At 47.5% G+C, this 22,843-nt stretch overlaps 1 protein-coding gene across 2 annotated transcripts in view; it reads right to left on the reverse strand.

Annotated features, from left to right (window-relative positions):
• CAMSAP2 (calmodulin regulated spectrin associated protein family member 2) overlaps positions 1–22,843 on the reverse strand; it is a 94,755-nt gene that overhangs the window by 34,298 nt on the left and 37,614 nt on the right. For both annotated transcript variants that reach the window (XM_055418947.2, XM_055418948.2), the window contains 2 exons: positions 3,840–4,001; positions 1,484–1,567 (listed from right to left, as the gene is read on the reverse strand). In XM_055418947.2, the coding sequence (XP_055274922.2) occupies positions 1,484–1,567; positions 3,840–4,001 (246 nt within the window). The remainder of the gene's footprint in view (positions 1–1,483; positions 1,568–3,839; positions 4,002–22,843) is intronic.

Genomic DNA, 22,843 nt, shown 5'->3' on the forward strand with positions numbered 1-22,843 from the left:
AAATGCTATGTTCGTGCTAAATGAAAATGTGCACTAAGCCAAATATTTAAGTGAATTGCACCAGTTTATTCGTTCACGCGCTCAACAAATCCTGGTTGCAAAGTGTGTATGTGCAAATCCATGGGACCAAGTGCCATGAAGTCAGAGTGGTGATCCAGTTGTGTATGGATTCCATACAGTTTGTCTTTCTTAAAGGTTAGTGAAGGACAGGAAAGCTCGGCGTGCTGCAGTTCATGGGGTCACAGAGTAAGACATGACTTAGCGACCGAACAACAACTCCATCCACAGCTGACTGGAACACAGACAGCAATTTTTCCCATAGAAGCAACGTTTACTGGATCCTCTGTGACCATATAAAATCCATGGAGCTCACAGGGTGTGTGCAGCACTGCAAACCGAGCCACTGTATGTGACAAACAAGGTCTCCGCGGAAGCCCTGTGACTCAGGATGGTGCTGAACCTGATTTCCGATCAGAGCCAGGAGCAAAACAGCAGATAGGAGTAGATCCATCTCCAAGGCCAGGGTTTCTACTCCTGACGGAAGGAGAGAGAGAGGGGGCAATAAGGGAAAGGGCTGGGGACCCGGTGGGGGCTGGGCTGGGGAAGGCAGCGGGTGGACCCACCTCCGCTGGGGAAAGGTCTGCTGCGGGAGCAAGAGGGAGAGAGCGGGCCAGGGTGACCCCAACACCAAATTCAGGCAAAGGTGCTGGTCTTCGGCAGAACCTCCCTAGCAAGGCTGGTTACACACAAACCAGCTCTCCCTTCCCCTCCACTTACAGAGCATCAGTGGCCAGCAGCCCTTTGTCCAAAATGAAGAGAAGTGCTGCATAATAATGAAGATACTCAAAATAACCCAAATGGAAAATAGAGTCTCTGAATAACAGAACTTCTTGTGCCTCAACTGAAAAAACGCTGCATAGTAAGTTTCAAGGGCTCTCCCTATAATGCATTCTAGAAAGTGTAAGATATGCTATATTGCAGGAAACACACTTTAGGTTTCAGCATACAACAAGCACACAAGTCTCCAGAGAAAAAACCTCTAAAAGCCCATTCAAGAACGTTTAAAGAATAAATCTACGTCAGCGTTTCTTCTTCCTTCACAGAATGACCATGTTACAGCTTACAATTCCTGGAATAATTTTAGAGGCTGGCCTTATTACAAGTCATTATAAGGTTGATACATTGGAAGCTGTTTTCTTGTTTCATAACTCTACCAAACAAAGGCAGAACCATTATTTTTGCCAAAAGAACCTCAGAAATTGAGCTCTAATCATTAACAATCCTTCCTAAACACCATCATCCAGTTAACCTCCATTTTGCACTTCTACTTACCTGGCATTTATGGCAAGGCTCCCTAGGGCACAGTTAAGATCACCAAATGTAATCTGATGCACACAACTATGAACATTTCCCCAAACAGCACACACCTGTGAACACAGGCTCTCAGAAAGGCGCTCTGTTTCCCTTAGGAACAGGTATGTACCTTTTGACCTCCTGGAGTTTCCACTGCGTGATGGTCTTTCAATTTCTGTTCTTGTTCCATTATATCCTTCAAATGTTCATTTACCTGAAAATATAACAACATTAATTTTAATTTATAGTCAAATGTAACAATAAAATAACACGTACCTTAAAATGCCTGTGTGTTCAGGTCTCTGATGTCAAACACCAGTGCCACTCAAATAAACAGAACCCCATTTTCCCAACCAGAAAAAAGTATCTTACAGTACTTACAGCTGTTTTGTTTGAAATCCTAAAATTAAGTCGTTACTTTACCCAGTACTTGCTGAGTGCCTACTACACGTCAGGAGCTAGCTGGAGTGCTAGGCGAAAAGGTGCTTGACAACTCCAGCTTTGATGCTTGCTGTGGTTCCGTCACTCAGTCATGCCTGACTCTTTGTGACCCCATGGACTGCACATACCAGCCTTCCCTGGCCTTCACTATCTCCTGGAGTTTGCTCAAACTCAAGTCCACTGAGTTGATGATACCATCCAACCATCTCACCCTCTGCTGCCCTCTTCTCCTTCTGCTTAGGAAATAAGACAACAATTTTTCTGTAAATATTTTCACGATCTCTTTTAGGACTAATAAGTGAAAACTATTTTCCTTAAAATTAATGTTTCCATTATCAGTAGAAAACACTTTGTTTGGATTAAATTCTTAACCTGTGATTTCCTAGGCATGTCCCTGGATCATGAGTGGTGTTTAGTGTGGTCACAGGTCACAGATAAAATACATGAAAAACTTCTGTATACAGGAACTTCTCAGGGAGAAGGTCTAACTTATCAGATTGTTCAAACAGCCTATAATTCAAGATGACTAAGAAACAATCTGTCGAGTGCATAAAGTATTTCTTGAGAATAGATAATTTTGGGTTTTGAGTTACTGATGTTAAGGTCATTCCGACAACAATAAATAAATGCTCAAATTAATAATGGCAATCTAGAAAATATGAATGCCGTTATCAACCATTGTAAACTAAATCAATAATTTTTTAAATTCTGTTGCTTGAAATTCAGTTCTGTGCTTTAAAAAAAAGGACTGAAGACTTTTAATTTACGGTAAACTCAGTTAACAGTTACTGACGGTCTCTTCTGCCTGTGACTCTGCCCGCGGCATCGCAAGGAATCAACATCACACAGACGTGCTTTGGTGCGTGAGGCTGCTGCATGCAGGTCTCAGAGCATCGATTCACTCAGCTGCGCAAAACGCTCTTCCTGAGAGACGGCAGAAGCAGAAACGGGCTGGCTCTGACTCAGAATCCTCCACTCACAAGCTAGGACCTTAATAATTTATTGGTATCTGTGAGCCTTGGTTGCTATTTTGAAGAAAACCTACTCCATACATGGTTTGGGGGACAACAGCTCTGAAGACAGTCCCCAGCGATCCCGGTGAGTGTGGGCAGGGCTGAAAATTTGCTTCAGACCCACCAGGGTCTATGTGCTTGCTTCCACTGAGGGCACGAGCTCATTGTGGTCTGCACAGAGGTCAGGTCCCAGCTTCCCAGAACCGGCAGAGCCAGGCCTCATCCAAGCGCCTCTCGAGGCCTGGAAGCCAAAGAGAGGCAGCCCCACTCAGGTTGGCCACCTGACAGCTTCCTTTTCCTTCTCTAAGGCTCAGCTTTGTGGCACAAGCCTTTCTAACTACATTATTTATTTATGGACTTACACATGTCACTCAAGCAAACCTAAAAATCATCTAACTGGCAATATGAAAAACTTATTTCATTCCTGGATGCAAAAAAAATTTACAAAGCACCCACAGAGTATACTCCCTACTCGGGAGTGCTCTGAATTTTGTACTAATCTGATATCAACTAGGTTAATCATAAAATGAAATGATAGATATTGCAGAATACATAAAATCTCTTTCCACCATTTTAACCGTTGTTTTCTTTTTTTTTTTAATCTAAAGGGAATGGGAACTGTTAAGTAAGACTTCATGACTTTAATTTTCACTTTGATTTAAAACAAGAGTAATGGAGTCTGCCTTAGTCTGATCAGGAGTACAACAAGAACACCAGAGGCAGGTGGCCTGTAAGCAACAGAAATGTATTTCTCGGGTTCCGGAGGCTGGGAAGTCCAAGGCGCCAGCAGACTGGGCCTGGCGAGCCTGGCCCCGCTTCCTCAGAAGGGGTGAGGGGGCGCTCTGGGGTCTCTCTCATGAAGAGAGCAACCCTGCTCCCACGTGAGGGCAGGCCTTCAGGGCCTCCAAACACCAGCACACCGGGGGTCCCGATGTCAACGTGTAACTCTGCGGGAGCACAGGCTCTCAGTGCAGAGTGGGAAGGCACGGCATCCACGGCTCGGAGACTGCTGCGACCCAGGGGAGCACCCACCTTGTTGATCCAGTACATGACGGCATCCTCGATGTCGTAGGGCAGGTCTGTGGCCTGGAAGAAGGCCGAGTACTGCTGCGCGCAGGCGGCCACCTTCTCCACGCTGACCATCTCCACGGTGTAAGCCATCATGAGGGTGTCGATCATGGCCAGGTGAGCGCTCTGGAGACAGACCGAGAACGACCGTTAGAATCACTCTGAGAGACGGCTGCTTTTACACTGTTAAATGTTACTAACATTGCCTAACAAACGGGAGCGGAACTCAAGGGTATGAACAATAAGCCTTGGTAAGAGAGCATAAATGGCACACACAGGCCAGGGGTGAGCTTAGTAACCCAACCAGTCTATCACTCAGATGCTCACTGAGGAGCTCCATTCATGGCGCTCAGCATCTCCTACTCAGCAGAGGCTCCTCGTCCTGCTTTTCCTGGTTTTGAGAAGGTCATGATCAGTTACTCAACAGAACGACTGCAGACTTCAGCGTCATCTCTGAGCAAGCTCTCTCCTCTCGTCCACAGGGAGCCGTGTACAGACTCCACTCCTGAACTGTCCCTCGAGTCTAGCCTCCTTGTCTGCTCCCCTCCATTCCAGCTCAGACACCACCACTTCGCACCCCTGAACAAAGCAAATAACCCTCTGCTTTTCCTGGCTGCAGCTTCTTCCCCATCCTCTGCATCCATCATAGGATTGCTAGTCTTCCTTTGCTGCTGTTTTTCACAAGGGGTAGTTTCATACAGAAATGTTACATCACAGCGGGGCGGCGGCGGTTCTTAAAATTTCCCAACACTATGAAGTTCCTAAAGTTGAAAGCACCCTGTCGCTCTCCTACTCCCCAAGCAGTGTCCATGGTTTGGAACGCATTCTCACCAAAAACTGTACTCTGCTCCCCCCCACCCAGGGAGACACACTGCCTCCCGCTCTTTGGCATCGTAAACACACCCTGTATTTCTCCAGGGACGACTGTCACTGTGGGGCTGCTGGGCCCACGGGCGACCACACGTGCAGTTCTGACAAACAACCATGGACCTGCTCGCTAGAAGGGTGGGGCAGCTTTCATCTCCTCCCAGAGTGTTGCCAGGTGCCTGTTTCCCCACGTTTTTGGTCAACATTAGACATCATGCACTTTTTATCATCTGTTATCCAGTGTGAAAGTTAAAAACCTTCCCTTGTTCAGACTGCACATTTCTCTGATGAATGAGGGCGGGCATGTTTTCATATGTTTAGCAAATACTTGCATTTTTCCCTCAGAAAACTGCTGGCTCGTATCTCTGGCTTACATTTCTCGGTGAGACAGTCACCTTTCCTTCTTTATTTCTTGATTGTAAGAGCTCATTATTTATTAGGCGTCATTTCATCATCAAATACCTTTTACCAGCTTATCTTTGGACCTTCTAATTTATTTGGAATGTAATATTATATTAGGAACCAGAGATCAAACTGCCAACATCCGTTGCATCACAGAAAGACCAAGAGAGTTCCAGAAAAGCATCTGCTTCTGCTTCACTGACTATGCTAAAGCCTTTGACTGTGTGGGTCACAACAAACTGTGGAAAATTCTTCAAGAGATGGGAATACCAGACCACCTTATCTGCCTCCTGAGAAATCTGAATGCACACCCAGAAGCAGAAGTTAGAACCAGACATGGAACAACAGACTGGTTTCAATTTGGGAAGAGTATGTCAAGGTTGTATATTGTCACCCTGCTCATTTAACTTATATGCAGAGTACATCATGAGGAACGCTGGGCTGGATGAAGAATAAGCTGGAATCAAGACTGCCGGGAGAAATATCAGTAACCTCAGATATGCACATGACTCTACCCTTATGGCAGAAAGCGAAGAAGAACTAAAGAGCTTCTTGAAGAAAGTGAAAGAGGGGAGTGAAAAAGCTGGCTTAAAACTCAACATTCAGAAAACTAAGATCATGGCATCCGGTCCCATCACTTCATGGCAAACAGATGGACAAACAGTGGAAACAGTGATGGACTTTGTTTTCTTGGGCTCCAAAATCACTGCAGATGGTGACTGCAGCCATGAAATTAAAAGACGTTTGCTCCTTGGAAGAAAAGCTATGACCAACCTAGACAGCATATTAAAATGCAGAGACATGACTTTGCTGACAAAGGTCTAGTCTAAGCTATGGTTTTTCCAGTAGTCATGTATGGATGTGAGAGTTGGACCGTAAAGAAAGCAGAGTGCCAAATGAGGCTTTTGACCTGTGGTGTTGGGGAAGACTCTTGAGAGTCTCTTGGACAGCAAGGAAATCAAACCAGTCAATCCTAAAGGAAATCAATCCTGAATATTCATTGGAAGGACTGATGCTGAAGCTGAAGCTCCAATACTTTGGCCACCTGATGCGAAGAACTGACTCACCGGAAGAGACTCTGATGCTGGGAAAGACTGAAGACAGGAGAGAAGGGGACGACAGAGGATGAGGTGGTTGGATGGCATCACTGACTCAATGGACATGAGTTTGAGCAAACTCCAGGAGTTGGTGATGGACAGGGAGGCCTAGCATGCTGCCGGCCATGGAGTTGCAAAGAATCGGACATGACTGAGCAACTAAACTGACTGAACTGAATATTATATTGCAGAGAAGGTCTAAATATTGAATATTTACTTGGTAAAACCTGTCAATCTTAATGTTCTCCTCTATGACTGCAATGTCTCCCAAGTTTACAAAAGGCTCCACACCCCCCAAGAATATAAGAATACTATACTTTTTTTATATTACCTTAAATTCACGGAATGACTTCTGAAGATGTTACAGACTGGGGACTAGTTATGGTTCCAAATCTGAGATGCCATCATCTCATGCTCCCATAAAGTCAACTTCATCCCCTACACAGTGAAGTCTAAACTCCTTAAAAAGGGGAGCACCCTTTATTACCTGGCTCCACCTATCAATCCAGCTTCAATAACCTGCATTTCGTTCCCCCGTCTGCACTCCCTTCAGAGCAGCCGCGGCAGAGCCCCGCTGTCCCCACGCCTGTTGCCTGGCTTCCCACCCCACCCTCCTTACTGCAGGCAAGTCCTGCTCCTGGTCTGAGTGCCACCCTCTCTGACTCCCTGTCCAGCTCGCGCTTCCTACAGAGCAAGGACAGCTCCCTGCAGAGTGAAATCCTGCTTTTCTTTCAGTTTTACTGAGATGTTACCGACAGAGCGCACTGTGCGAGTTAGGACCGGACACACGACACTGTGAGATGATGAGCACACGAGACTCAGCGACACGTGCCCTGAACCCTGACCTAACACCTGAAGTGGCCACGGCATCTTCACACAGCTCCTCGGACGAGGCCAGTGAGCAGTTGGCTGAGGACCACAGACTGGCTGGCCGCAGGATGGGCACTGGCTCCCTGGTGAGACAGTGAGACCCCAGGGGCAAGGGCATCTTTGGAGGTACCTTCGCATTCCCTGCACCAGACACAGCACCTGGCAACAAACAGGGGCTGAAGGAAGGAAAGGAGCTAACCTACCGCTCACTGTAAAGAGGGAAGCATGAGCTCGACTCTGGAGGTTAGGACCTAGGTTTGACTTGGAGGTGGGGACCAGGGCACTGAAAACTCAGCAGTGTTGATGGGAGGGCAGGGGCCTGTCCGAAGCGGCATGCTTGATAACAGCCATCAGAAAACCAGTGGTGACTCAGATGCTGTGCTGAGTACTTTACTAACATACCAGCTCTTCCATTTCAAATCTGTTCTGAAATAAGACTGGAGATAACATATACCTTTTATAACCCTTAAAGCTCAGAAGGAAGCATCACTCATGCTCTTAACGTGAGGAAGCTGAAGCTACAAAAATTAAATGGTCTGTCCCAATCCATGCGCTCCTTCTACTGTGTCACGCAGTTGGCAGAAACTAAGTCATCTAGTAAGGCAAAAAAGATGTTCTGGAAATGATAAACAAACGTGAAATGCAAGAAAGAAAAGTGAGCATAACTGTTCGAACTTCCAGTTGCATTTTCACACACTCTGCCTCCCTTTCAAGCTGCTACTGTCCAGGGACCCTGGGTCTCCCTCAGACTCAGGGGGCTTGGTGTCCGCCCGTGTGCCCTTCACGCAGGGATTTGCGTGTCCTCTCCATTCACCTGAGCCCCAGGGAGTGGGTCCTGTCTCTCCCACCTCTGCTCCCAGCACAAGGGTCAAGAGGAAAGCCCTGAGTGGTAGGATTTAACAGCGTTCTAAAGCATAACTCTTCTGAACAAAAATGTGGAAAAACATCTTGAGAGCTGTAAAACCATTCACGTCCTTTTCACTGAGACTGTTTCTCTTGGTAATGTATTCCACAGATAAGAGTTTAAGAGAGAAAGAAAGAGCTGCATGAATGTGATTGACCGTGACTCAATTATAGGCAGCAAGAAAGGAAGCAATGGTACACACAATGAGGAATTCACGCTCTCCTAAGCTACTTAACAACAGGAGAAAATGTGCTCAACACAATACTGAGCGGAAGGAGCAAGACCACACTGCGATGATGCTCACAAGATGCACACACACACGGCAGACACATGCACGTGCACAGACACAGCTTGAATACGCCCAGAATGTATACAACAGGAAGAGAAAGAGGAAAAGGATAAAAGGAAAACTTGCTTGGAAATGACCTTGCAATAATATGCAGATCATTACATATAAGTATAATCAGTAATATAGTTTCAGAACAAACTTCATCTCACTGATTACTTCAAAATACTCCTAAATTCAAGCACAAATTAAAGAAAAATTCCACTACTTTGTTTACAGATATTTCCAGAAGATGTTCACCCACTTTTAAACTAAGAATCTTCAAATTTGAGCATGATTTTTTTTACCCTTTAACTTTACAGTATGTGGAGAATTTAAAAATTATGTATAACAGAAACTATACATGATGAACCTAGAAAAGATCAACAGTGAAAAATAAACGGTAGGTTACAATCAATCCATCTAAACTGATTGATGTCTCTACGTTAAATACATTCAATATTTTACCCCAAGAATTAAGGTCAGATAATGGCAACCCACTCCAGTGTTCTTGCCTGGAGAACCAGGGATGCGGGAGCCTGGTGGGCTGCCATCTATGGGGTCGCACAGAGTCGGACATGACTGAAGCGACTTAGCAGCAGCAGCAGCAGCCAGCACTGGCGCTGCGAGACGCACTGTCGCTGAGCCTGTCGCAGGTCAGAGCAGGGAAGCGCCGCGGCGCGGTGAGGGCGCCAGGGGGCGTCCTGCAGCCTGGCTTAGCGCCCAGGCGCCCGCCCGCAGGCTGCGGACCTCCGGGCGCTGCCGGAGGCGGCGGCGGCCACCAGGTGGCAGCACAGAGCCCGCCCGGGAGCAGCGGCAGAAAGGCTGGCTACGGAAGGAAAGGCAGGCGCTTCCTGCATCTCAGGGAAAGGCGAGGACAGGAGGCCGGAGATCACGGAGCCGCCAGCAGCTTCCAGAGCTGGGTTACAGGGTCCGTTACCTCCGACCAGTGGAGTCCGGACAAAAATCAGTCACACGCATGCAGCAGAAACGAAGGTTAAGGCTGCTAACTAAAGAGCAATGAAGCGCAGCTGGCGGGATGGTTATTAATGAGCCTCACAGATTTAGGAGACCCAAGTTCTACTGCTTCATGGCTTTCGATATTCTTTTATCAGGAGTAGATACAGTTCAGTTCAGTTCAGTTCAGTCGCTCAGTCGTGTCCGACTCTCCGCGACCCCATGAATCACAGCACGCCAGGCCTCCCTGTCCATCACCAACTCCCGGAGTTCACTCAAACTCATGTCCATCGAGTCGGTGATGCCATCCAGCCATCTCATTCTCCGTCGTCCCCTTCTCCTCCCGCCCCCAACCTTTCCCAGCATCAGAGTCTTTTCCAGTGAGTCAACTCGTCGCATGAGGTGGCCAAAGTATTGCAGTTTCAGCTTTAGCATCAGTCCCTCCAATGAACATCCAGGATTGATCTCCTCTAGAATGGACTGGTTGGATCTCCTTGCAGTATAAGGGACTCTCAAGAGTCTTCTCCAACACCACAGTTCAAAAGCATCGATTCTTCGGCGATCAGCCTTCTTCACAGTCCAACTCTCACATCCATACATGACCACGGGAAAAACCATTGCCTTGACTAGACGGACCTTGGTTGGCAAAGTAATGTCTCTGCTTTTTAATATACTATCAAGGTTGGTCATAACTTTCCTTCCAAGGAGCAAGCGTCTTTTAATTTCATGGCTGCAATCAGCATCTGCAGTGATTTTGGAGCCCAAAAAAACGAAGTCTGACACTGTTTCCACTGTTTTTCCATCTATTTCCCATGAAGTGATGGGACCAGATGCCATGATCTTTGTTTTCTGAATGTTGAGCTTCAAGCCAACCTTTTCACTCTCCTCTTTCACTTTCATCAAGAGGCTTTTGAGTTCCTCTTCACTTTCTGCCATAAGGGTAGTGTCATCTGCATATCTGAGGTTATTGATATTTCTCCCAGCAATCTTGATTCCAGCTTGTGCTTCTTCCAGCCCAGCGTTCCTCATGATGTACTCTGCATATAAGTTAAATAAGCAAGGTGACAATATACAACCTTGACGTACACCTTTTCCTATTTGGAACCAGTCTGTTGTTCCATGTCCAGTTCTAACAGTTGCTTCCTGACCTGCATACACGTTTCTCAAGAGGCAGGTCAGGTGGTCTGGGATTCCCATCTCTTTCAGAATGTTCCACAGTTTATTGTGATCGACACAGTCAAAGGCTTTGGCATAGTCAATAAAGCAGAAATAGATGTTTTTCTGAAACTCTCAGGACTCAAAATATTTCCTGAACTGAACTCCGGCGCCTTGGCGCAGTGGCCAGGGCGCTGTGTCCTCGCCCCCCTGCAGGGACAAGGTGGAGGGGGGCAGAGTCAACCGACCCACAGGCACACGGAGACCTGGAATGAGGCTGCTAAGATGGCACACAACGGCAAACACACATCACAGCAGTGTGCCAAAGGTAATTCTGATTCAGAAAATGAAATTTTACACATCATTTATTCATATAAACAAGTTTACCATAATTTTCATTTATCCTTAACTTCCACAGACACACAAGGAAAACAAGCACTTAAAGCCCTACTGAGATACGACTTCCCACCAGGAAGGCTGTAATTAAAAAGTCAGATAATAACAGCCGCCGGCGAGGACGCGGGGAGGCAGGAGCCCTCAGGCTCTGCTGCCAGGAACGTCACACACGCGGCCGCTGTGAGAGTGGCGGCACCTGGGAGAGGGCAACACAGGGTTCTCGCCCCGGCAACCCTGCCCTTAGCTGGACGTCCGAAAGGAATGGAGACGTGTCCACACAAAAGCTCTGCACAAACATCCACGGTAGCATTATGTGCAGTAGCCAAACGGCCATCAACGGATGACTGGGTAAGCAAAAATGATACATGCATGATATCCTGAATGGAGTGTAACTTGGGAAAGACCGACAAACATGGGAACCTGGTACACAATGCTGGTAAAATGCGCCAGGGACACGTGGTGCGCGCGCACACACGCACTCTCTTCCTCCGCTTATATGAAGTGTCCAGAACGACCCACTACAGAGAGACACAGAGCAGGTCAGGGCTGCTCAGGGCTGGGGCGGGGCGAGCGCGTTTCTTTCTGATGAAACCGCTCTAACAGGGCCCGTGGTCATGCTGACACCACTCGAGGGCACCAAGCCAGTGCGCGGCACACCCGGAACGCAGGAACCGCACTGTCAGGTCCATCTCAGCTGCTGCGCCCTCATCAAATTCACTTCTGATGCGTCCCTGCCTCCTTTCCAATGTGAACTCCTCATAAACCACCCGAGCTCTGAGGCAGGCAGTCAGCCATATCCACGTGTTTGCAAAGCGTCTTCAAAAGGACTTCAAGGTGAAACGACACTGATTTCTCTAGACAGCCTCCTATTTCAGACATTGTTAAAAAGTGAACCAAACATTTGTTTATTACCATGAGTTTGCTTTCTATATAACTTTAGGTTGATGATAAAAATACATATGCTAAATTAATTCTAGTTTCCTCCTACAGATATTTATGTTCACTTTCTTAAGGCACTAGCTAATTGGATAAAAGGTATACACAGTTTACTTGAAAAGATTATCATTTGTAATTTTTCTTAGATAACCTTAATTATTTTAATAGCTAGAATGAGAGATAGGTTGCTATACTTGGTATGAGAACAGAAATTTTCCAGAAAAATTTTATTTCCAATCATAGTGTCTGTCCTCTTGTGTGACAAGATCCGAGCACACCAAAAGCTCAGCCTGCCGTGGGAATCCCCTAGCAGCCAGCAGATAGGGCTCGGCACTGTCACTTTCACAGCCCTGGTTCAAATCCTGGTCGGGGAACTAAGATCTCACAAGTTTAAAATGAAACAAAAAACAACTGGCCTATCAAAAGTAGGCAAGTCCAAGAGGCAAACAGCACTGGTCTTCACACAAAGGCAGGGCACCACCGAGCAGCCCTCAGACAGCGGGAGAGGACTGCCGGGCGGCAGAGGGCTAAGCTCTAACTGCAGCAGGCTCGGGGCCATCCTAGGCACAGCGACGCTGCCTCAACCGCCAACCTGCAGGAGACACGGACGGGGTGGGCACTCTGCTACACTGCAGGGAACACCGCTACACCTGGGGCCCTGGCGAGGGAGGCGCCGTCCAGGAGAGCCAAACCCTTCATATGACATTTGCTTGTGACCACACCGAATTGACACTGCTACTTCACCCAGACCCACCTGGTCAGACATGTGAAGAGAGAAAAGTAAACAGTAGGGTCACCAGCAGGTAACTCAGCACAATGACACCTGCTTAGTGGCCATTTAATCCTGCCTCAACTGAACAAATACCCTGGGACACAGAGCAGAGCAGCGGGGCTCTCTGCAATCCACATCTGTAAGGGCACGTGAGCTCCTGATTCTACTCGGTGACTCCCATGTGGTGCCTCTGATAACCCAGGGGAGAACTGTTTCCAAGATAATGCTGAACCAAACTGAGATGAAGTTTTACTGCAAAGGGAGGTATGCAAGACGCAGCCCAGACCAGCTGTCTTCCAAAACACAAGTCCCGGACCAACGAGAGACACGGTGTCCCCGGAGTGGCTCCAGCACTTCCTCTGGACCGCACTTAATCTCAAGCGGGACTTTCCCTGGCAGCCCAGTGGTTCATTACTCCTTCATCTAGTGCAGGGGTAGAGTTCGATCCCTGGTTGAGGAGCGAAGACCCCACATGCTTCGCGTGGGAAAACAGAAGCAGTACCGTAACAAGTTCAATGAAGACTTTAAAAGTGGTCCACATGAAAAAATCTTACAAACACAACATCATTCAAAACAAACAACGTCAAAGGGCACGTTGCAGATGCGCACCAAGGCTCTATGAGGGGGACACAGACAGGAAACGCGGCAACCAAGGGAAGCAGTCCACAGCGGCGGTTCTGAGTGAGGCCAGTCACCAACAATCGCATCTCCTGGTCCCGAGCCTCAGAGGGCCCAGGTCAGCCTCCTGGCAGGAATCTCGCCTCCACAGCCCTTCATCACAGCAGACTGACCGAACCATCACCCCACAACCAAGGCCAGCGGCGCCTTCCCAGAGCCCACCCGCTTCCTGGGCCTGCGCCTCCCCCGGTCCAGCAGCACCAGTGACGGCAAGAAGAGCGCCGGTGTCCCACCCCGACTCCACGCCCACACCGTCACCCCGGACAGGGCCCTCGGTGTCCGTGTGTGCAAGCGGGGTGACGGCAGCAGTGCGAGGCAGCCGCCGCTCCCATCAGGAGGCAGGCGGAGGCGGCCCCGGGCTCCAGCCCCAGCGCGCAGACGCGCCGCGCCGCGCAGGGCCGGGCAGCCGCCCGAGCTGATGCGGAGGCGCGGGAACACGAGCCGGCGGAGGGGGCACTGGGGGGCGCGACTGTCCCCGCCGAGAGCTGCGTGCGGCGGCGCTGCCCTCGGCGGGGCCCTGACACGGAGGCCGCCATGTCCGTTCTGGGTGACTGAGGGCTCATGCGAAGACGTGGATGCTCTTCCAGCACTCAGGTCCTCAGTCCTGACCAACTGTGTGTGACCCCATGGACTGTAGCCCTCCAGCTCCTCTGTCCATTGGATTCTCCAGACAAGAGTGGTTGCCATTTCCTACTCCAGGGGATCTTCCCAACCCAGGGATCAAACCCAGGGCTTGGCAGGCGGAATCCTCACCACTGAGCCACCTGGGAAGCCCTGTCTCTACTGCAGTGTGTTCGGACGAGATCGGGTGCGTTCAGAGTGGAATGGCTGTGGACGGCCACTGTGTTCACACAGGATCGGGGTTCAGCAGCCCCCTTGGGATCTTGAAGAAAGGGCCTAGAAGCAAGAACCACGATCAATGCGCCTGTAGCCAGATCCTGGTTTCTAAATAACATCTCCTCATTAAAATAAACCCACGTCTCTTTAGAAAACGGCTGATTCCAAGTCAGAGACAAGAAAAGCACAAAGGAAGCTTGGAATATCTAGTTGTGTCAGAAAAAAGGATTTAAAACTGTCAAATGGATATAGGCACCAGCCTAAAGGGGCACCCACTGGCCAAACACAAGCCTACATGAGTATAAAAAAGATGAATGACAAGAATGAATAACAACACAACACAATCCATTTGTCCAATCACAAATGGACAAGGTGAGAGAATTCCTAAATCACGTCACAACCACCAATGCAGTCACTGATTCAGGCAGACACCACCCCAGAGACGCTAGAACCACTAGGGGGCGCATCTCTGGGGCGCACGCATGCCAATAAATGCGCAAGCATCAGCCCACACCAGGCCTCCGTGTTTCAAAGCGAACGTGGTCGCCCTCAGAGTCTCCAGTAACGGGACACGATGAGACTGAGCCAACACCACCCCTGTGCATAACACACAGCACCTACCATGTCACGGAATTCATGTCCTATAACACACCACCCATTCATGTCATGGCATTCACATATATAGCACATACACACACACCTATTAATGTTACAGCACTCATGTCATGTAACACACACCACCTACTCATGTCATGGATTCACGTATAGAACACACACGCCTATTCATGGCATGGCATTCATGTCTAAAGGTTGCAATCTGAACCTCATCATGAGGAAACAAATCAGACAAATCAGGATTAGGGTATACTCTAGAAGCCAACTTGCTTGCATTTCTCAAAAATGTCAATGTCATGATTTAATAATAAAATAAGGGGGAGAGAGGCAACTGTTCTAGATGCAGAAGAGCAAAAAAGGCAGGACACCAACAGAAGCAGATGGTCTCTGATTGGCTTCTGATCTGACAAGGGTCAAAGAAAAGCTACAAAGGACATTTGGGGCACATGATTGGAGAAATAAGACTACAGACACGTACTAAACAATAGTGCAGCAACATTTAAATTCCCATGACCATCAGCCTACCATGTGACCGTGGTATTTTGGTTATGCAGGAAAATGTCCTTCTTTTCATAAGATACTGAAAGGAGTGTGTGTGTTTCTGGGTCTGTGTGGTCTGTGTGTGTGTGTGTAGACAGATAGGAAAGGAAGAGGGAGGAGAGAAGCAAATATGGGAAAACCTGAGTGTCAATTATTCTTTAAGTCCAGAAGAATGAAAAGTTGAAGAAAAGGCAATTTAGAAGCAAACAAAACCACATTCATTTTCCACAGACCCGAGGAAGTACACTTACACACGCAGCCTTGTGTAGGCTGCACCTAAGTCAACTGAGGTCTACAGACGGAACACACAGATCTTACAGCGATGCTTTATCTCACAAAACACTGTGTGCAGAGTAAACCTGACGTGATATACTCAGCCTGAACAGGAACTGCTCAACACACACACAGAATAAGCTGTTCCCGTTTACCTCTTTAACACCTAAGGAATTGTTGGTGGCTTTCTTCTCAAACCATACCTCATAAAGAGAGCATTCCAAATATCTGTGTGTCCATTAAGCAAATCATCAGATGGGAACAGGGGAGTGCACGGCCTTCATAGAGTTCTCATTAAGCAATGCTTTCCAATCCTGTTGCTATGATTAGATACAGAAACTGAGGAGGCTTCCATAAGTCAAAAAGAAAAAAATAAGTGAAAGTCGCTCTGTTGTGTCTGACTCTTTGTGACTTCTACAGTCCATGGAATTCTCCAGGCCAGAATACTGGAGTGGGTAGCCATTCTCTTCTCCAGGGGATCTTCCCAACCCAGGGACCGAACCCAGGTCTCCCACTTTGCAGGAGGATTTTTTACCAGCTGGACCACCAGGGAAGCCCAAGAATACCGGAGTGGGTAGCCTATCCCTTCTCCAGCAGATCTTCCCAACCCAGGAACTGAGCCGGGGTCTCCTGCATTGCAGGTGGATTCTTTACCAGCGGAGCTACCGGGGAAGCCCCGAAAAATCAACATCAAAATCTTAAAGAATGAAATGCCTTCAGCTGAGGTTTCAAAACAAACACAGCAGCCCCCGTAACGATCTGCTGGCACACAGAGCACGGGGACACAAGTGCTCCCCAGTGAGAATGCTGTTCAGAGGAGGCGGCCTCTCTGCAAGCACCCCTTCCAGAAACAAGTCATGCCGCAGAAATGTCAGGATCTGAAGTGACAATAAATTTTACTCTTGTAATCATTATTCTGCTTTACCACACATTCAGTAAACACTTTTAGAACAATACATACTTAAATATATTATTTTGAATTAATTCATACACTAATATTCAGTTTAGGAAAGACTCAGGAAGAGAAACGGGACAATAGAAAACCGATCACAGTTGCTAAAGTTTACCGACCCCTCATCACAGGTCAAGTGCTACATGAGATGCTCCCCAGCCGAATCTAAAGAGTCCTTTCCATGTGCAGGGCAGACGGCAGGGTCCTTCCTGACACAGCTGAGAGACTGGAGCCGGAGTCTCAGAAGCAGTCCCAAGTCAGACAGCCGAGCCTGTCCTGCTCTGCAGACGCAGGGCTCCACCGCCACGAGGCTGCCTCACAGAGCTTCTCTGCTCCTTTCAATCTTAAATACCCATTCCTCACAAGCATTTTTTAAAGTAAGTTTTTTATTAAGTAATAATTACAAGTTCACATGCAACTGTAAGGAGTAACAGAGATGCCACGAAGTCCTCTCCCAACCGCAGTCACCCCGAGAGGCCGACACTGATAGAGTCGAATCATCACGAGGGCCTCTGACAGCCACGTCTGCTTTCCTCCAGCCCCTCCGTCTCCTCAGACCCTGAGCTGTCCTGTTTTTATAGTTCTGTGCTTTCAAGAATGTTACACACATGTCATTGATAGCTTACAGTGAACAATGTCAGATTTGTGATGTCTGAAGAAGAAAATTTATCTCCGGGACTAGGGACCAGGCTTCATCACTCAGAGCTTTTGTGGAGAAAACTATACTACAGTGAACAAGGACAAAGAAAGCTCCTGACACAGACAACAGAAGGGGGACGGAGAGCGCCCCTCGCTCGTCTTAGCAAGGCCACATATACTGTTACCAGACCCACTCCCTCAACACACATCTTCAATGAACCAGATCAGAACTAACAATATATACAGAAAGGTGTTATCAGACCCACACTCATCTCACACGCTAGCAAAGTGATGCTCAAAGTTATCCTCCAAGCCAGGCTTCAACAGTACATGAACCGTGAACTTTCAGATGTTCAAGTTGGATTTAGAAAAGGCAGAGGAAACAGAGATCAAATTGCCAACATCCGCTGGATCACAGAAAAAGCAAGAGAGTTCCAGAAAAACATCTACTTCTGCTTTACTGACTCGGCCAAAGTCTTTGTGTGCATCACAACAAACTGTGGACAACTCTTTAAGAGATGGGAATCCCAGACCACCTGACCTGCCTCCTGAGAAATCCGTATGCAGGTCAAGAAGCAACAGTTAGAACCGGACATGGAACAACAGACTGGTTCCAAACCGGGAAAGGAGTATGTCAAGGCTGTATACTGTCTCCCTGCTTATTTATCTTATATGCAGAGTATATCATGCGAAATGCCAGGCTGGATGAAGCCCAAGCTGGAATCAAGATTGCCAGGAGAAATATCAATAACCTCATATACGCAGATGACACCACCCTTATAGTAGAAAGCAAAGAGGAACTAAAGAGCCTTTTGATGACAGTGAAAGAGAGTGAGAACGCTGCCTTAAAACTCAACATTCAGAAAACTAAGACCATGGCATCTGGTCCCATCACTTCATGGCAAACAGAGGCGGGAACAGTGGAAACAGTGACCGATTTTATTTCCTTGGGCTCAAAAATCACTGCAGATGAAATCACAGTGGTCACGTATGGATGTGAGAGTTAGACTATAAAGAAAGCTGATCGCCGAAGAACTGATGCTTTTGAACTGTGGTGCTGGAGAAGACTCTTGAGAGTCCCTTCGACAGCAAGGAGATCAAACCAGTCAATCCTAAAGGAGATCAGTCCTGGGTGTTCATTGGAAGGACTGATGCTAAAGCTGAAACTCCAAAACTTTCGCCACTTGATGCGAAAAACTGACTCACTGAAAAAGACCCCAATGCTGGGAAAGATTGAAGGTAGGAGGAGAAGGGGACAACAGAGGATGAGATGGTTGGATGGCATCACCAACTCCAATGGACATGAGTGTGAGCAAGCTCTGGGAGTTGGTGATGGACAGGGAGGCCTGGTGTGCCGCAGTCCACAGGATCGCAAAGAATCGGACACTACTGAGCAACTGAACTGAACTGAACTGAACCAGACCCACTTCCACAACATACCTCTTAAGATAACAAGAGCAGCTGGAAGGTTCCTGTTAAGGAGGAGAAACATGTCCTTGAGAAAGATACACTGTTGTTATATAATCATTCAGTTCAGATATATTATATAATCATTAGCACAGAGCTTAAAGAAAAACATACCCTTGAGCAAGATGGGAGTTTCAGCTTTAGCATCAGTCCTTCCAATCAACACCCAGGACTGATCTCCTTTAGAATGGACTGGTTGGATCTCCTTGCAGGACAAGGGACTCTCAAGAGTCTTCTCCAACACCACAGTTCAAAAGCATCAATTCTTTGGCGATCAGCTTTCTTCACAGTCCAACTCTCATATCCATACATGATCACCGGAAAAACCATAGCCTTGACTAGACGGACCTTGGTTGGCAAAGTAATGTCTCTGCTTTTTAATATGCTATCTAGGTTGGTCATAACTTTCCTTCCAAGGAGTAAGTGTCTTTTAATTTCATGGCTGCAATCAGCATCCACAGTGATTTTGGAGCCCAGAAAAATAAAGTCAGCCACTGTTTCCACTGTTTCTCCATCATGAGTTTGAGTAAACTCCGGGAGTTGGTGATGGACAGGGAGGCCTGGCGTGCTGTGCTTCATGGGGTTGGACATGACTGAGCAACTGAACTGAACTGAGCAAGATGAGTTGTTTTGTTGTGTAATCATTAGCTCTGTGCTTAAAGAAAGCTAGTCTGAAAGACTGTCATAACAACTCAGAGTTTAAGAAAAAACGTCTTATATGACCAAGACAAAGCAATGCAGAAAAAAACGTTTGTCCCTTTCTCCTCTGCAAGTCCCTGGACCCCTTCCTCCTCCCTGAGGGTTCCAGACTCCATATCAACCCATCTAAGAATTAACTGTCTCATGATCATACACTACAAAGCTTTGGGGGATTAGCATTTTTTACTCAGCATATTCTGTGGAGATTCATCCAAGTGGCTATATTTATCAGTTATTCCTTTTTATTGCTGAGTAGTGTTCCAATAAAGCTCTTAAGATACTGATTACTTGATATTATGATAATCAATACTTATTTTTTTATTAATTATCTGGCTGCTCCAGGTCTCAGCTGCAGCATGTGGGATCTAGTTCCTTGAGCCGGGATCGAACTTGGGCCCCCACACTGGGAGTGAGAGTCTTAGCCAGTGGACAAGCAGAGCAGTCCCACAGCCGATGCTTCTGCACTGCAAGCACATCGCCTCGCTTACTCTCCACTACTCGTTCCTCCCTGTCCTCTGAAGCCCTGTATCTGAACGCCCTGGACAGTCGGTTCCCCTTCCCAATTACTGCCCGCGTGCATCTCCTGAGTCACGTCTCTCTGACTAGCTTCACTGAGCCTCCGCCATGCCCTGCCAGTGAGCTCCTTGAACTCCAGCCCTAGGTGGACCCTCCCGGGCTCCACGAGCCCCGGTTCAGGAGGCGGCTCTGAGTCAGGCTCCACAATGATGTGCTGCGACTCACAACAGGGCACTCCCAGCCTCTGCAGCTCCTTGTCCTCGTGTATGAAATCAGGGACAAAACACTACAGGCTGCAAACAAAGTGTGAAGGACAACACGAGTGAACAAAGGCGAAGGCACAGAACAGCGCTGGCACCTGGTGTTCTACAGGTACGACCTGCTGATGCAAAAAACGGCTCTTGGCCATGAAGGGGTAACTGGTTCAAGACTTGTCCTCCTGCCATAAACAACTGCAAAACTGGAAAAATACATATAACTACTTTCAGATACTGGCCTACAGATGACACAGGGGTGTGATTCCTGAGAAGCAGAACAAACACAAGCCCCACAGTCCCTTCACAGCACAAACAAAGGCATTTCCGGAACACCGGAGCAGGAGAGGGAACCTACCCTGTGTGTGCTGGGCTCGCTGAGCTGAAGACACAGAGACTGGAGTCTGGGAAGCGGAAGGCTGAGGCAGCAGACACCTGTGGGGCAGAGGACCAAGGAGGGGAAGCTCCTCAGAGCAATCTGCATGGGGCGCCCTTTGGCAGACGACTAACCTGCACACGAACAAGGCGAGATTTGAGAAGGCTGGGCGAAAAGGAGCTGCCAGGGAAAGGACAACTGCAAAGGCACTGTCGGCAGAATTAACTCCCTCGGTTCACCGAAGCTTGCAAACAACCAACTTCCAGACAGCAAGAGGGAGAGACCACACTGACTGTCCAGGATGCTCAGTTGAGACTCCAGAAGGTCACTGAGCAACAACAACTGGCTTAAAACAGCAAAGGTCACTCCAGACCTGTCCTAACAAAGGCCAAAGACAAGCTTACGAGGATCAAGATGATCTGCAAGTAACTTAACTGCCTACCAAAAAAAAAAAAATTCCAAAACTTAAAAAAAATTATTTTAAAATAATTACAGATTCACAAGAAGCTTACCAAACTTCAGAACTCTTTGAAGGTGGGAAAGATTCAGACACTGAAAAACATGACACTTACAGTGTCTAGCATTAAATTAAAAATTACAAGACACAGCAGCAGGAATACGTCTCATAGTTAGGAAAGGAACCAGACAGCGTTAACAGAGATGATGGACTTATCACACAGACTGTAAAACAAACAATATAGAACATGAACACATTGAGGAAAGAAATATGCTGCTTACTTTTTAAAAAAGGAATTTGTAGCGCTTAACAACACAGTAGTGGAATTGAAAGATTCCCTGGGTGAGCTGAACAGCAGGTGGAGCACAAAGTGAACCTGAAGACACAGCAAGAGAAACCATCCAAATGGAAGCACGAAGACAAACAAGCATCGTCAACAGCAGCAGCAAACACCAGAATGGCGCGCCCTGGCGACCGCTGGGAAACGGTGAGCAGTTATGCAAGCGGGGCCCCAGAAAGCTGTGGCGGTGGGCACACAGGGGAGAAAGAAGGCCTGCAGAACTGCCTTTACTACTCTCAGCCTAGAGTTCCACGACCAACAAAACGTTCTTCAAAAGACTGGAGATGAAATAAAGATACCTTTAGACAAATATTGAGAGAAACTGTCACACAAAAATTGTTGGAAGAAGTTCTTCAGGCTGAAGGGAGGTAACATCAGACGGAGACTCGTGCTGAACCAAAGGAATGAAGGACACCTAAAGAGCGTGCGCGCGCGTGAACACGGGGGACTGCACCTTTTCATTTAACGTGAAAACTGACTTGTAAAACAAAAAAGTCTACTTAAAATTTGAAACTGACACTAAACAACAAAAAGACAAACCACTCAATTTAAAAATGGGCAAAGAAGTCAATAGGCGTTTTTCTGAAGGAGACACACAGTGGTCGACAAGCACATGGAAAGACGCACGAGGTCGTCAGTGAAATGGAAAACGAGATCACGAGTCTGCCACTGCACAGGCACTCAGGATGGCTGCAGGGGTTAAACTGAGAAATGACTAGTGTTGGTGAGGATGTGGAGAGCTTCAAGCCCTCAGACACTGCTGGCAGGGTGCACAATGGCGCAATTCCTGTAGAAAATTGTTTGCAGGCTCCTCAGTGAGTTAGACAGAGAATTACCACTGTGACCGGGGCTTCTGCAGCTAGGCACACACCCTGAAGAACTGAGAACATGTATTCGAGTAAAAACTCGTAAATGAATATTCGTAGCAGCCAGTATTCACAGTAACCAGAAAGCGCAGGTGTCTGCCAGCTGACAAACGGATCTGTAAACGTGTTCTAGCCCTGCAACAGAAGGCTTGTCAGTGACAAAACGGAGCACAGTGTGGCCACATGCCACAACACAGAAGGACCTTGAAAGCACTACGCAGAGTGAAGGAGCCACAGGGCTGTTACATGTTAACTGGAGCAGCATTCACATTAGCATTGGTCAGTGTAGAGCTCAGTCAGGGCCAACGAGACAACTGTTAACGTTAAATAAGTACTTTTTATTTAAATAATACCGTAACAAAGTTACTTAAAAAAACAAAAAAACAGACTCTGACCTGAAAGTCACTCAGACTTCATTGAACGTCCTTTTCTTCATCTATTAAATGTGGATAATACTTACCTTCTCACCCTACAAGACATCAAATGAGATCAGTCAGTCAGTTCAGTTCAGTCACTCAGTCGTGTCCAACTCTTTGCGACCTCATGAACTGCAGCACGCCAGGCCTTCCTGTCCATCACCAACTCTCAGAGTTCACCCAAACTCACGTCCACTGAGTCAGTGATGCCATCCAACCATCTCATCCTGTCATCCCCTTCCCCTCCCGCCTTCAATCTTTCCCAGCATCAGGTTCTTTTCCAATGAGTCACTTCTTTGCATCAGATAGCCAAAGTATTAGAGTTTCAGTTTCAGCATCATTCCTTCCAATGAATATTCAAC

This window comes from Moschus berezovskii, chromosome 17 (assembly GCF_049115385.1).
Source record: "Moschus berezovskii isolate FMDL1 chromosome 17, NW_MosBer_1.0, whole genome shotgun sequence".
Classification (NCBI taxonomy): domain Eukaryota; kingdom Metazoa; phylum Chordata; class Mammalia; order Artiodactyla; family Moschidae; genus Moschus; species Moschus berezovskii.